This window comes from Bactrocera dorsalis, chromosome 2 (genome assembly GCF_023373825.1).
Source record: "Bactrocera dorsalis isolate Fly_Bdor chromosome 2, ASM2337382v1, whole genome shotgun sequence".
NCBI lineage: Eukaryota > Metazoa > Arthropoda > Insecta > Diptera > Tephritidae > Bactrocera > Bactrocera dorsalis.
This window is the reverse complement of record NC_064304.1, coordinates 85,694,534-85,710,904: the sequence shown is the minus strand read 5'-3', so window position 1 is coordinate 85,710,904 and position 16,371 is coordinate 85,694,534. Positions and strand designations below refer to the sequence as shown.

Sequence of the window (16,371 nt, the reverse complement as noted above, 5' to 3'; positions counted from 1 at the left end):
CGTATTTTGTTTATACTGGCTGCTGACCCAGCAATATTATACTTTTCAGATCTTCAAAGAAACCTAGCATGTTACTCATATCCAAATTTTAAGTATAATGACTTTGATAGGTGTATTTTTATTGAATAAAAAATGCGAGAGTTTCAGACCTATACTTATTGGAATTTTGTTATAGAAAATCTTTCAAACTATGCTTCGAAAAATAGTTAATGGTCTCCATGTTGCGGGACCATATTATAATCCAAAATTTTCAATCAAGCCGGAAATGTTCTTACAAAAAACTAAAGACTGTTCCTGTTGAAAGAAAGTAATGAATACTTCTCCATATTTACTGTATCAAGAGATATGTGTATCAGAACCTAATAAGAATTTCACGTGACGTCTAAACTTAAAAAACGTAGCAGTTCGTTTCGAAATAGGTAATTTTCTAATCAAATAATTTAATTCATTCTTTTGAATATTTATGTGTCTAGTTTAAAAACTAAATACGCGTAGTGAAGGATCTGAAGACTTTGCTGCAATGTGTTTGAATCAACATTGGATTTTGAATTTAGTAACTATGCTCATTCTATGTGATAATTTCAGCGTAGTTTCAGACTCTCTTTCCTTTTTCAACTTTGTTTAGCTATTTGAAAGGTTCACAAGTTTTTTAAGTAAACACAATAAACATTTTTAAATCCGAATGGTCGCATAATCGATGGAAATAGACCCCAGTCCCCAGTATTTGCTCAACAATGATATAATATTATATGTATCCTAAGGTTAAGGTCTATGGTTTTAGGATGCGACCTTAAGTCAGCGTAATCTAACAAATATTTAAAAAAAATATTTAAAGAAATCATCACAATCTGGTCGTAACGTTACCTTTTTACTTCTAGTAATGAAAATATCAAAAATTACTTCACGTAACCGTAACATAACCATTTAAAGGGTCTTTGATGTTTCATTCTTGATGTTACAAATTTCGTAGCAAACTTTCCAGGTGATATTTGTTTTTTTTAGAACTTTCCTTATTTTACTAAAATAAAGTCTAACTGTACTCAAGAAACTAGTAAGAGCACATATTTTACCAGATATATGTATGCCATAATGTGCCCCTTCTCTTCTTATATACATGGTCTGTCGCAGAAGAAACAGAAATTTTTAAGGATTTTTTTGAATTGTATTTAAATAAAACCAAAAAATATTTTTACTATCCATTTTTTATGGTGTTTTTATTGATACCTTAAGAATACAGAAAAAAAAATTTTGCAAAAAAATATTAAACATTAAAATAATTAGAGGGGGGAGAGACAGGTGTAAAAAAAAAATGGCGCATCATGGTGACATTGATCCTGACTCTCCTGGTGGTCTGAAAAAAAATCAAAAGAAATTCTTAATCAGTAAGGATGCTGTTATAGTCCCTACTTCAGGGAACACGAAAAAATTTGTTTTTGAAAAATGGCGACTGCCTGAAAATAAAAATCATTTTTTACGTTTTCTTTTTGAAATTCCTGAATTTTTTTTAAATATTAAAAACAAAGGATTAAGGATTATATAAAGATAAAGGATTATATAAAGAAGGTTCACACAAAATTTCAAGTAAATCGGTTGTATAAAACTTGAAATAATGCCGGTACCGTGTGGAAAAAGTAGTTTCGAGAAAAACGCGTTTGAAAAAGTGAGTCTGCCTACCTACCGGGCTAGGTACTGCGTCACTAAAGTAACTGAAGCTTTTAAAATAATTTTAATTTTTAAAAATCCTTTGGAGGATATGTTCTTAAGGGTCTAAACTTTAAATATATGAAAAAAAATCGAATTTTTCAAAATTCTAGAGTAGAATACCCCCTTAAATATAACTGTTTCTGGCGGCGCCACCTATTGGCGTTATTATGAAAAAAAAAGTTTGATCTGTTGTTGACATTTCGTAAAAATTTTAAGACAATTGGATAACTACAGTGGATGTTATCGATCAAAAAGTGACAGCAGCTTTTGGTCATCCGTTGTAAAATGCATATAAAGACAATGCTAATTTGTTTTTACGATTCCAAAGGTATTGTACACCGAGAGTTCGTCCCACCTGGCCAAACGATTAATGCTGTGTTTTACCTTGGTGTTATGAAGCGTCTTTTGTGACACATTCGTCGTGCAAGGTCCTGGCGCCTGTTGCACGATAATGCGCCGTGTCATCGGTCGACGCTTGTTACTGATTTTTTGACAAAAAATTCCATATTAACCATTAATCACTCACCCTACTCACCCTGATCTTGCACCCTGTGATTTTTACCTATTTGGAAAACTTCATTTGCCCATGAAAGGACACTGGTTTCAGGACATTTCATCTATCCAAAAGGCGACGACCGATATTCTCAAGAGCATTCCGAAAAATAACCTTAAACACTCATTTGAAATGCTAATTGACCGGGCTAAGCGCTGTATCGAAGCACAAGGAAACTACTTTGAATAAAAAAATATAACTTTTGAAAAATATTAATTTTTTGTTGTTTTTTTTTAACAGTCCTGTTTCTTTTGTGACATACCTTGTATGTATATTTGATATTAGCTTGTTAGTGACAGTAGAGCCTATTCCACGAAAATTGGACGCAAGTTCCATTATTGTACGAGTATGACAGTTCAATTCGGCAATTGCTAAAAAGAATATCTCCTAACTGTTCTTTCATTTCGTCTAAATCAAAATACCATAACACTGCTGTGGCACGTCTGATGAATATATGAACTTTATTAAGCGCGAGAAGCTTGTGGACACATCGCATGCCACATTGTTTGCCGCAAAGAATCGCCCAGTGTTACCTATTACTTCCAAAGACATAAGCAATTTATAAAGATATTTGAAATAAACACCTCAGCGAGGTGTCAAAATGCTAATTCAACTGCCAACCGGCAAACGGTTAATGGACTGTGGTCGAGAGCTAATGGCAGCCGCATGCCTGAGACAGCGGACACGCACGCAGGCAGTTAGACGTATGTTAATGAGCTTATGTTGGCGCACACTCACACATACGAGTATACACATACATACATTTATATTAATGCGTATATGTAGTATATATAGTCATGTATGTATATAGTGCAATGCAAATTGACAACATAATGCGAGAATTACATGAATATGGACAAGGAAATTAATGATGATCTGATGTACATATATGCGGTTTAGTTGAAAGAGTAGCAGAAGCTGAAAAAATAAGGCCAAAAAAGAATACTCACATTACCGACACAAGCTGAACATGCTGCCAAGCCACTTAGTACACATGTATGCAAGTATATATGATTGTATGAATGTATTCGGATTTCAGCTGCCGCTTATGTGCATTTCCGCTTGGCTTAGGCAGCCGTCCATTCTTCAGGCGCGCCGCCAGCTTATAGCCAAAGAATTTGGAAAAGCATAGTTTGCCGAAAAACGCCAAATATCAGCAGCGCACAGCTTGTCTTGGCGAACGAAATTCTCAATTGATATTCGGCGATCGCTCTAAATAAAAGCACAGCCAGTCGGTCGGCGTGGCTGCTGCGACTGCTTGCGGAAGCGTCGCCAATTTGTAAGAAAAATTTGATCGCTACAACAACAACAGTCATAGCACTAAAGCCAAAAACATGCAATGCGTTAAAAGAAAAACGAATACTAGTAAAACAAATCGCTGCAGCAGCAAAAACATGCATCGCTATGCGTTTTTACCACACAAATGACCTCAAAATCTATTAGCACCCGAAAAAACATGCATGCAGCAGGCAAAGCAAAAAATTTGAAGAAGCGCATTTTTTGGCAATGCTTCGTGCAAAGAAAAGCACAGAAAACTAATTGGACTTTTGGCATTTTTGTTCGACCCTCCACCGCCCGCAACGCATTCTTGACCGACAATTACCGTCAAAAAACTGTGAATTCACTTAAATCAAGTAGCTACAAGTTGAGCTTTGCTGTTTTGCTCGTCGCTCAACAAACCACCAGACGCGCAATCAGTCATTCACACATTACAGTGCCACCACACTGGGCAGTTTCGTCTGGCTAGTTCTGCTGTTAGAGTCGCTTTAGTTACCTTTGTTTTGCGGCTGCGCGAATGGAGGTCGATATTTATGTTTTTTAGTAACATACTAAAGTATGTATGCTCATGTACATATACTAACTACGAACTACACAGAAAAGTTGGATGTAATTTAGTGTAAGAAATTTCAAACTAGTACGAAAGAGGTCACATTGTAACCATTATAGATATAGACTGATTCTCTAGTGGAAAAAGGGCAAAAAGTGGTCGACCAAAATGGTACATATATGTTTATTTATTTATGGGTATTCTTGTCAAATAATTAGCACTAAATTTCGTGAAGAAACCTAGACAAATAAATAAGTTTTCCCTACAAGGAAGTTGATCGGACAGTTTGTATGGCATGTTATAGTTGTACGATATCGCCGTTCCAACAGTTGAGCAGCTCCTTTGAGAGAAAATTAAGTGTGCAAAATTTCAGAGCGATATCTCAAAAACTGAAATACTAGTTCGCATACATACAGATTTCGTTAAAGTATTATTAAGGGGTTATATACAGTTAGGAGGTCGAAAAAAAGGCATTTTTCAAGAATTTTTTCTAAGCAAACTATTTGGTTTATTGATTTGAAACTTGGCAGGTATATTATGACAACCTTAAACTATATTCACATGTTTTTTTTGCCAAAAATAATTATCGGGAACGTTGATATTGCCAATTTTGCAGAGGTCCGCAAAAAAAAGGCCTCTTGCGGTGAGCACGATATCTCTGGACTGGATCATCTAAAAAGCAAAAACCAGATAAATTTCATTAATATAAGAAATAATCTAGTGATTGATCGAAGGAATTAGCAAAAAAAATTTTTTTGAAAAAATGGCGTCTACTCAAAGCAAAAGGTTCGATTTTCGACCAAAATTCGTGTCTTTATTGTTTCTAAAAATAAGAAATTTTCATCGGATGGGGAAATCCTTCGATTAAGTACTAAAAAATATAGTTAAGAAGCTTATGTAAAAATTTCAGACCGATCGGTTCAGCCGTTTCTGAGAAATCTTGCTCACCGACTTTGAAAACACCGTTTCGAGAAAAACGAGTTTAAAGTTTTGAAAGCACTTTACTTGTAGTCGGCGCGCCTTCACTAATGTGTCTATAACTTCGAAAATATTCGTCGGATCGACTTAAAATTTTGTATGTGTATAGGTAGGTAGGTATATATTAAGAAAACGTAAAAACAAAAAAATCGATTTTTTGAAAATCCTAACTGTATATAACCCCTTAAATCTAGAAGCTAAATTGAGGAATAAGCAAAATAATTTTTTTTTGACAAAATAGCGGTTTCTAAAAAAATCGATTTTTGACCAAAATTTCGGACCAGAATTATAAACAATTTATTGATTAAAAAATTAATCTTCGTCCACAGCAATAAAGTCTTGTGCGCAATTTTCATTTAAAAAATATTTAATTTTTATTTGACCTTTTCGACATTTTATTTTTTATGCATTTTTATAATTATTAATTTTTTTTTGGCATGCAACTACGCTTGCCACTCCGCATATAACTACATCCTACTTCAGCAAAGCAATACAGCACAAATCAAAATAAAGTCATCATGCTTGCAACATGTTTGTGTTTTGAACTTGTACTCGCACTTCTGTCTTGCAATCGCAATATATGCACCTACAACCGGGCTCAACCGCTCAAATCACCATGCAAGACCATCCCACTCTGGGCTACACAACACGGCTTCGATTCGCTGCCAAGCATAACTTGTTCGCTGTTGCTTAAATGCACCCCGTAACTATTATGCTAATACTTACTTGGCACTTTTTGTTTCACAAACTCTGCCTGTGCACATACACATATACTTAGTATTTTGCTCGTTTTGCGATTTGTTTTTGCTGGAGCTGCAAATGCTATCTATGAGCTCTTTGATAAATGGCTATGTTGTTCAACTTGAAGTTCAAATGTTGCATAAGCTCAGCTGCATTTGTTGTTGTATTGCGTTTGCTTGCAGTAGCGAAGCCTTCAATGCAAAAGACAGTTTGCACATATTGCTTTGGTAAGAGATGCCAAACTGTAGAAACATTTGTAGAGCTTTAATACCATTTAGAAGCTGAATAGGAAAGACTTAAGATAGAAACCTGAAATTAATATTTTTTATTAGCAGTATCAAGTCTGGTTGAACTTATTTAATATATAATAGTAAGACTAGTAGCACCAAGTTACTGTTTTCAAGTTGCCATTTTTCAACATTTTTTGAGAGAATGAGTAGCTTTTTAAATGTATTATGGCTTTTTTAACTATAATACAAGTATCTATTTTTTATTATTTCTTATAAACGTACTCATATACCTATGCTTTCATATATATATTTTTTAGTAATGAAATTAGGCCTAGACCTTATACTTTATAGACTTTTCACAGACTTAATGAAAACTTCCTCATCTACAAAATTGTATATGCACCACTTAGCACTTACAAATATATGCCTCATGTACTCAACAGCCAAATGTATGCTTCTAATTCTTGAGCGTGTGCGAGCATTAGCTACCAAAATTTCACAGCTTGCGGAGTAGCACTTAATTTCTTAATTAATAACTAATTTGAAAAGCAAATACACACTCTGCGGCTGCATTTAAGGCAATACAACAAAGAACCTGCCCGAAGAGTAAAAATTGAAACATTTGAAAAATTACCTTCAGCAGCACATAATTGTGGTAATTGCTCACCGATAGGCAATGAAAAGCTAATGAGCACTTAGGCACACAACAAGCCAACAAAGGTTGCATATAAATGTTTGCCATTAAAATAGCAGAGCCAACTATATACCCGTATAAGTAACTTAATAACAACAAACATGCAATGAATACCGAAACAGAGGCAATTAAAAAAGCAATTAAATGACCAAAACTGTGGTAATTAACTCTTTTGCATATGCACATACTGGAATTCGCTTATACTCGTATGCTCGTATCTACATATAAGTATGAACATATGCACATCATAATCATAACTTCAAATAAAAGCTTAATTGCCATTGCGGAAGTTGTGGCGTAAACGCTTCTTGGCTTCGTATAAATGAGTTGGCTGTTAGTAGAAGCCGAAGCAAATGAATATCTAATATAAAAATCAAATCCAAACATACACACATACATATGCATATGTGGTAATACAGATGCTTGTGCAATTATGATATCTTATAATCACCAATGAGTTTGTAAAATTTGGAGGGCGGCGGCTGCAGCGAGGCATAACATACGAGTATATGTAACTTTTAGGGCATCAGTGACTAAAAATTTACGAAAATATAAGTACAATACGTAATAATCGTATATAAATATAAATATGCCGGTGATTTTATGTGAGTTAATTGCGGCAATTTAATTTTCTTTCAAAATAAAAATAGCCTTATTTTTTAGTTATTTCACATTATAAGCAATTGCCGAGAGTAAGAATCTAGCAGAAAGGTTGGTTGAGAATTCAAATATAGTTGTTTCTTTTAGTTCGTAGATCACTTTTTACTAATAAGATCACTGTCTCTTCGTTTAAGATCAAAATTTATAGGTGGAATAGAAGGAAAAGGACGGACACTTACCGAGATATGATTTATTTAGCAAATTTTGACTTCGTGTATTATTATTCAGAGGATCCCGTATTTTCCGTAAAAAATAAGTACTAGATAAATCCGAAAACAGTAGTAAGGTCATTGTTTATTTTATTATGGCTTATGAAAAGACTAATCACATCCTTTTGTACTCGACAGGCCACGAAAAGGGACTTATTGTTTTCAAACTTTTATGAACTAGTCACATTTTCTATCCTAATGCACATGGGGTCCTTTTTATACAAGCAAGAAAGAAATGAGTAACGCCAGTTTAGAAAATATAAAGATGGTTTTTTAACATTTCAAATATTTTTAAAGCTTTTCAACTGATCAATCTACAAAAATATTCTAAGAGACTAATACCCAATTGCATTCTGTAAAGTACAGTGTCTTCCAACAAGAACGACGTATTGTTGAAATGAAATAAAACCCTCTAATTTGATCAAAATCAATGGGTTTTGCTTTTTTTTTGTTACACACACATTTATGATTTGAACAAAATGTCGGTCACATGGTCACCATGGCACCGTTTGCATACCCCCACCCTCTTTACTCCAATTTTCGAAGATCTGGTGCAGCATTGTGGCTGGAATTCCGGTTATAGTGCTCTGAATGTTGCCTTCGAGCTCCTTGAGCGTTGCTGCTTGAATGGTCCAGAGATAATATTTTAGAGACGTTAAATCTCATGATCTTGGCGGACAGCGATATTTCTCGAAATTAGCGAGTTTCCAAACTTTGCACGCAATGTCCCCATGTTTAGACGTGAAACATAAGATTATATAGTAATTAGATCCGCAGACGTAGTCCTGGTGCACAAAGCTCTCTACATAAAAAGGGTTTTTTGCTTCTTTTCAGGTCTTCAAAATTTTCAATTCCATTTTTGTAGTCAATAAATGGTTCAAAGTAAATCGATGTCTGGGAGACTAACTCTTTATTGGCGCTAATTTTTTGTTATTGAGAATTATTTTGAGATCTGAGAACTGGAAAATAACACTGGAATCCAGAGAAAAGTCGGATCAGAAATCGGATCTTTTAATCCTCATTTCATTTCTTGAGAGTAAGAACTAACTACAAAGCATATACATTCAATTCTGATTCCCTTTTACACATAATATCTACCACATTAATGGCGCTCAATCCAAAGGGTCAGTGATTTATGAACCAACCTTATAACGCAACCTCTTCAGCTGTAGGACGTTCTAAGGGGAACCACCAATATCATTTCATTTACAACCAAGTACAACGCTTTCGTTACTTTGGCAATTCGCATAATTTACTTCGGACTTCAGACTTTCTCAATTTCATATCAGATTAAATACTCGCAGCACTGAAAGCGTGAGTGTCGCTCAAGCAAATGCTGGAGCACGAATGAAGATGATGCAACAAGCATACAAACCAATACCGCTACGTTGTTATTGTTCGTATATTACAGTATGTTGTTTATCACGAATAAGTAAAGCATATGTGTCCGTTTCCGGTTAGCTAGTTGTAGTTTTAGTAACAGCTTGTTAAGCCGCAAAACGTTGGAAAGTGGCAATTCCTCATTATCATTAACTTTGTTTTTCAACCTAAAATAGCCCTTTCCTTTGTTTTCGCTCCATCTTCGCCGACTTTGTTATTGTTGGTCTCGCACGCTTGTCACTCAAGAATCTGTCGTGGTGGCTGCGGCCGTGTCCACAAAATTGCCGCGTAATTGGCCTCTCGGTTAACAGGCGTTTCAAATGTTTCTTTTCTTTACTTTTCATGTTAATTTTTCTCCATTACCTTTTTCACCCTTTTTTACCTTTTGCATACGGAAGTTGGGAGTTAAATATGCAACAGCAACAACAATAAGAAATAGAAAACCGTATAGGTTTAAAAAAGAGAGTTTCAGCATATAGCTTATGAACACAAGAGGTGTCGGCAATGACTGCCAGCCGTTATATGCAAAATTTCAAACGGTACTTGCACTTAGCCATTTCTATAAATGAAAACAAAATGAAAAAAGCCAAATGCCTCAGCGAAAACATTGAATAACAAATAAGTTGCAAACAGTTTTTTTTTTATTTTTTTATGCTTTTAAGCGATTGTGCTGACTTAAAGCTGCCAGCAGATGACTTTGCTGTCTGACCGCTGTTTAGTCTGCTAATTCTGCACCTGTTCATCCACAAGCCGTCTCTGACATCGCTGACTTAACAGTTTGCATCTATTTCCTGACTCTGCAATCCAATGCAGCTTCTCCCACCGCTTTTCTCGAGGATTTTTCGGCTGGCAACCGCGTCGGTGATCAGTATTAAGTGTACATTGCAAATCGACAAAAAGCTTCAATAATGTCAGCGCTTTATGAAAGAAAAAATATCAAAAAAACGTGTGCTTGTTTCGTTGTTGTTGTGCTACTTCTTTTTTAACTATTATTAGTCTTATTATGATAACTACGGTATTACCGATTAGTTAGTACTTGCGGCGAGTCTTAATTTTTCGCTTCTTAAATGATTTCGCTATCAGTCGCCAGATGTTTCAATTACGACTTATTACAATTTACATACTTTTGGATTCAAAACATGATAGGCAGCCTAAAAAGTTTGAATAATTTAAAAGATAAGTACATTTTCTTACTTTGAACAGGGATAATGTCATTTTCGCTGTTTGGCGCCAATCGGAGATACCAAGCGTAGCCAAGTCTTTTTCCATCTGATCTCTCCAACGATGTGGAGGACCCCCTCCTCTGCTTCCCGTAGCTGGAACTGCGTCGAATACTTTCAGAGCTGGAGTGATTTCATCCATTCGGACGACATAACTTAGCCAGAGTAGCCGCTGTCTTTTAATTCGCTGAACTACATATCGCTCATTTGCTGCAAGACCGGCATAAGTCAAAAAAATCGATTCTCCAGAAAACGCGTTTAAAGTTTTCAACTGACTACAACCTTACACGGTGACTCCAACCTTACACCTCTTCTCAAGCGGAGCATATAAGAGGTATTCATATGAATTTTTCACTCAACATGAAGTATGATATAACGAACAATTTTGCAGCATTAACTCAAAAATCATGTTTTTTGATTTATGCCGGTCTTGCAGCAAATGAGCGATATGTCAATGTCAACTCATATTTCCGTTGAATGCGATATTCGCCGTTGCCAATGCGCAAAGTCATCGTCCATACCTCTGCACCATATAGCAGGGGGTTAATAAGTGACTTATAGAGTTTAGTCTTTGTTTGCCGAGAGGGGACTTTACTTCTCAATTGTCTACTCAGTCCGAAGTAGCACCTGTTGGCAAGAGTTATTCTGCGTTGGATTGAGGCCAACATTTTTGTTGATATTAATGTTGGTTCCATTATGGATAAAATTAACTCCGACTTTAAAGTAGAAGTTATAACTATCAACAGTGACGTGGAAGCCAATCGCGAGTGCGATGACTGTTTGTTTGATGACAAAAGACATTTCGTCTTGCCCTCCTTATTTATTCTAGACAAAGCAAATCTAAAGGCGCGGTTGTTGAGGCCAATGATATCAATGTAATCGGCGTACGCCAGCAGCTGTGTAGTCTTATAGACGATTATACCTGCTCGATTAAGATCTGCAACTCGAATTATTTTCTCCAGTAGTAGATTGAAGAAGTCGCCCAATAGAGAGTCGCCTTGTCTGAAACTTCGTTTGGTATCGAACGGCTGGGAGAGGCCGTATTAGTTTTCCGGGAATACCAAATTCAGACATAGCGGCATAAAGACAGTTCCTTTTCGTGCTGCTAGCTGCGGTTTAAAATCAACGAAGAGGTGGTGTGTGCCGATCCTCTTTTCACGGGTCTTTTCCAATATTTGGCGCATGGTGAATAACTGGCCAGTTCTTGATTTTCCAGGCCTAAGTACACACTGATAAACTACATTTCTATGCAATCTTATAATTTAAAATTATACTACAATTATAGTTGTTGTCGTTAAGATGAAAAAAACATTATTCATTGTCATTTAATTTTTCTGTATGGAAATATACTTTAATTAATTAGTGGCCATTGCATTGGCAAGTTTTCAAGTAAAAGCCACCAAATTAAATATTTAAAATTTTGTGCATTTAATTAATTTTTGTTTATTTATTTTTTGCATACGCTTTAGATAATCTTTAAAGTGATTGCTTCATACTTATTTTGGTAGATGTATAAATAAACATACGTACATAGACGCTATTTACATATCATATGAAGATTTACGAGTGGTTTCGCATCGTTTATTTGTGTGTGTCGAGCAATTATGTTATCGCTATCAAGAGTATAATATTTGCATATATGATCAGTTTCAATTAAGTGTTTTATATGTAATATAACAACAAGCGCATTTAAGCTCATTTGAGTTTGATAATATTTATTTATTTTTTTTTTTTTAATTCTATTACATGTTTATTAAACTCGAATATAATACTTTTCACTATTTTGTGCGTATAGTAGATTTTATTCATATTATTTCCTTAAAATATTTTACTATAAAAATTTGTATGTACATATATAGAAAGCCTTCTCTCTCTGCTATTCTAATTAAAAGAACATACCGTACCCAGTGCCAGTAGCTTTGTTCCATTAATTTATGTTTTTTTAGTATAATCCATCAATTTGATTTCTCGTCGCTACTTACAACCGTTGTTTCTGTTACAACTTTTTTCTTCTTTATTAACTAAGTTCAAAAAGAAGTAAGTTTTATACAAAAATAATTTATTAATACATTTTTTAACAAATATTTATTATATATGGAATTGTTTAGGTAAGTTCCATAAGCAATACTCCAGACCAGAAATAATCAGTGAATTTAAAAAGGCACGTAGAAACGTTGCATGTTTGTAAACAACTTCCGCGTCTTCACTTTTTCTTTTTATTTGTGATGTCGCAATAGCGGCCTGGCGAGTTTCAAATGTTGACTGCCTACACAAACGTCCTTCCCAGTTTTATGGGGCCTGTCACACCTTCGCAGCGCGCTGCGGCTAAGCAGCGTTTAGTAATCCTCGTTGCACATGTTTTCACAATTTCATTACATACAATGTTTTAGGTAAAAAATAACCAAATGAAGAACACTCGCACGAGCTCTAAAGCGTAACCTCTGAGTACACTGACCAAATAAGGCAAGTAAACAGCCGCATTAGCGTCAAAGTGGCGTCAGCTGTAAAACGATGCAACTATGTGGCATTATGTGCGCATTTTCTGTTACATTTTATTGTTTTTGTATAGACTATTAGTATCATTATTTTGAAATGTTTTAGAAGGAATATAGTATTATTTATTTCCAAAACTGGAAAAGCTTCTAAACCTCTTAAGCAAATATACTATGTAATAAATACGACTGTGTTCAGACGAGGACATTTTTGTCATCATCAACAGCGAATTCTCATTTGGTGTCGCTCATTGTGTTCACGTTAGCATTCTATCAAATTCTAGTACACTTCAAGTAAGTGGTGTAAAAAAAATTTAATTTCTAGTCTTATTCACGCTTTTATAGAAAATTCTTATTATAGCAAACATATTTGCATATTACATTCAAGAAATATATACTATAAGTTAACAACAGTGCACCAGTCGTTTCTTCTTTTCGCAAGGTGGCGCCAATGCGAAATAACAAGTACAGCTAGGTTCTTCTCCAGCTGATCTCTTCAACGTATAAGAGGTTTTCTTCTTCCTCTGCTTCCACCGATGAATACTCCGTCGAATACTTTCAGGGCTGGACCTATCACGCGCAGCCGCTGTCTCATAATACGCTGAACTATGCCAAAATCGTCGTGTATATTATACAGCTCATCATTCCAATAACTGCAGTATTCGCCGTTGCCAATGCCCAAAGGACCATAAATCTTCCGCATAAAGACAGAAGATATTTCGTCTTGCTCTTGTTCACTACCAGACCCAATTGCTTCGCTTCCTTATCCCTTCAGGAGAAAACAGAACTCCCGGCGCGGATGTTGAGGCCAATATCACCAGCGTCGCCAGCAGTTGATTGAAGAAGTCGCATGATAGGGAATCGCCTTGTCTGAAACATCATATGGTATCGAATGTCTCGTAGAGGTCCTTCCGATCTTGACGAAGCTTTTGCCAGCCGGCGGAAGACCTGTGGCGACAAATGCCGATCAAATCATGGAAAACATCGAGTTAGATCGGCATGTGGCATTTCGTGACATCGCCCAGAAGATGGGTGTTAGTCACCAAACCATTTTAAACCATCTGCAGAAGGCTGGATACACAAAACTCTTTTGGGTGCCGCATGATTTGACGCAAAACGACCTTCTGTACCGAATCAACGCCTGCGATATGAACAACGCCAGACCATACAATTCGTTGATGACTCGTCAGAAGCTACGGGCGCTCGGATGGGAGGTTTTATCGCATCCACCATATAGCCCGGACATAGCACCAAGTGATTACCACCTGTTCCTGTCCATAGCGAACGCCCTTGTTGGTGTAAAGTTGAACTCAAAAGAGGCTTGTGAAAAGTGGCTGTCCGAGTTCTTCGCAAATAAGGAGGCGGCTTCTACGAAGGGGGTATTATGAAGTTGCCGTCCAGATGGAAACAGATTATCGAACGAAACGGTGCATATTTGAACTAAATCCGATCACTGTAACACTTTAGCTTTGAATAAAGAGCAAAAAGCGGAAGGGAGATATTAGCTACAGACTTCAAAATTTCTTAACAAAATTATTTCCTGATACTTTTCATGCTAATCTAGTTTAAATTTTAAAAATATTATACTCCGAAAATATACCTAATCACTTTTTTTGTTTCTTTCGTTTCAGATTTTTTTGTCTTTAAAATGGAAACACGGAATCTGGGAGTGAAATTTGTACTCAGCGGTACGTGAAATAAATTGAATATTTTCAGATCCTGTCCTTGAATTTTTCTATTGTTAATCTTTACATAAGTTTCATTAAACACCAAGGGTGTAGAAAAATGGATAAAATACGAAAATTTTAAATTGATATCTCAAAGAGTTTTTAATTTACATCCTTATGAAGTGTATCCGCGGCACCCATCAGTTTATCATTAAAAGCACTTTTTCTCAAAACTAAATTTTCCAAATTTGCTTGAGTGATAACTCGCAAACAGATGATCCGATCACTATAAAATTTTAAATTTTTGATCATCCTTTCGATTTAAAGCCCCTCTGAAAGGTAAATATAATTGTTTTTGACAATTCTTACCGGAAGGCGGTAGTAATATTAAATTTTTTAAATGCTCTCTGATTTTCATTAAAATACACACATTGACCTTATACATATATCGAACAAAGAAGAGCAGAAGTTCGTTAATCCATATAATTAATAGGGATAAAGGAGCTGGAGTATAGAGTAAAGAATGCATAGTGTAGAGTAGAGTGTAGAGTATTTACTCGATTTTACCCATTTATTGCCCAAGAACACATTTACATATGTTCGAAAATGATTTTCCTTGAATTTCATTAAAGTCAACAGTGGTACACATATTTAGTACCTAGGGACTTGAGAAGTAATGGTCCTATTTTTCGCCTTTTGAAAGCGAGGCAACATAACATACTACCGTGGCAAAATATAGTAAGACTGTTTTAATTTAAATGTCGCGCGAAAACATCTTCGTCGAAATACTGTTTTTTTAAGTTGGTGTGGTGCTTGAGAATCGACGATTTACAGTCAGAGATCTCATTGTAATCGTTGGAATATCGGCAGGATCAGTGAAAGTCATTTCAAAAAATCATTTTGACCTAAGAAAAGTGAAAGCACGATTGGTTGCAAATGCACTAAATTTTTTCGAAAAACAGCATCGAATGGCAATGAATGTTGCATCTAAGCTTACGACCCGGAGACAGACATTCGATCGACCCAATATCGTGGCAAAAATAGGCGAAAAAATCACGTCAAGCCGTTCAAAAATCAAACTGTCAAAAAGGAGTAAGTACTATTTACGAATACAACCACCGTATTCACCTGAGTTAACTCCGTGCGACTTTTGGTTATTTAGTAAACTCAAACGACCGCTCCGGGAAAACGGTTTTGAGTCAATTGAAGACATTAAACGTGACGACATCGACATCATCACCTAGGCCCTATTAGGCCTACTTAATCGGAACCAAATTATATCTCTCCATTGCCCGAAATCGAGTGAAACAGGTTCAGCCTACTCTCTTAGCGAAAGCAGCTTATGATGAACTTATTTTAAATTAAAAAAAAATAATGCAAGATATATTTCGAAACAATTTCTTAATTGATGTCGCTTTGTTTAAGGTTAGGAGTTCAAGTTAAGGTGTATAAGTTCAGATATACATACATACATGGATACATAACAAAGGTAACAAAGTGATAAATTATTATTACTATTGGAAACCTACATGAAAAATCGTACCGTTAATTTAAAATGTAAAAAATAAACAAAAACCACTGGAGTTGCTTATCAGACTTGACAACCAAAAGTTAGCGACTCCTGAATCGCATGCTGGTACCAAATACAAAACCAAATTCGTTTCCTCCAATTATGCTTAAGTGCAAACTTGACCCAACGAACCATTGCGACATGTTAACACTTTTCGCACGCAAATAACACGATTTTCGAATTTCATATTCACCATTGTACTTTGACCCTCATTATCGACAAGCTTCATTGGATCCAAAATGACGAGATTAATGAATTTTTGTGAAAAATATTTCCAAAAAATATGCAAGCAAAGCATCACTGCAAAAATTAACACAGAAATCAAAGTAGACACTAAATATTAATATTACAACATTAATCACACATTGCAAATCAAACGACAACAACCACAAACAGTTTCGAGGCCAACAATTTTGTTGGGTGTGCGGAATCTGTGTGGATTACA

At 35.5% G+C, this 16,371-nt stretch overlaps 1 protein-coding gene across 3 annotated transcripts in view; it reads left to right on the top strand.

Annotated features, from left to right (window-relative positions):
• LOC105222701 (probable serine/threonine-protein kinase nek3) overlaps window positions 1-16,371 on the top strand; it is a 62,031-nt gene that overhangs the window by 37,465 nt on the left and 8,195 nt on the right. For all 3 annotated transcript variants that reach the window (XM_011200125.4, XM_011200127.4, XM_049449186.1), the window contains exon 3: window positions 14,321-14,377. In XM_011200125.4, coding sequence (XP_011198427.2) covers window positions 14,321-14,377 — 57 coding nt within the window. The remainder of the gene's footprint in view (window positions 1-14,320; window positions 14,378-16,371) is intronic.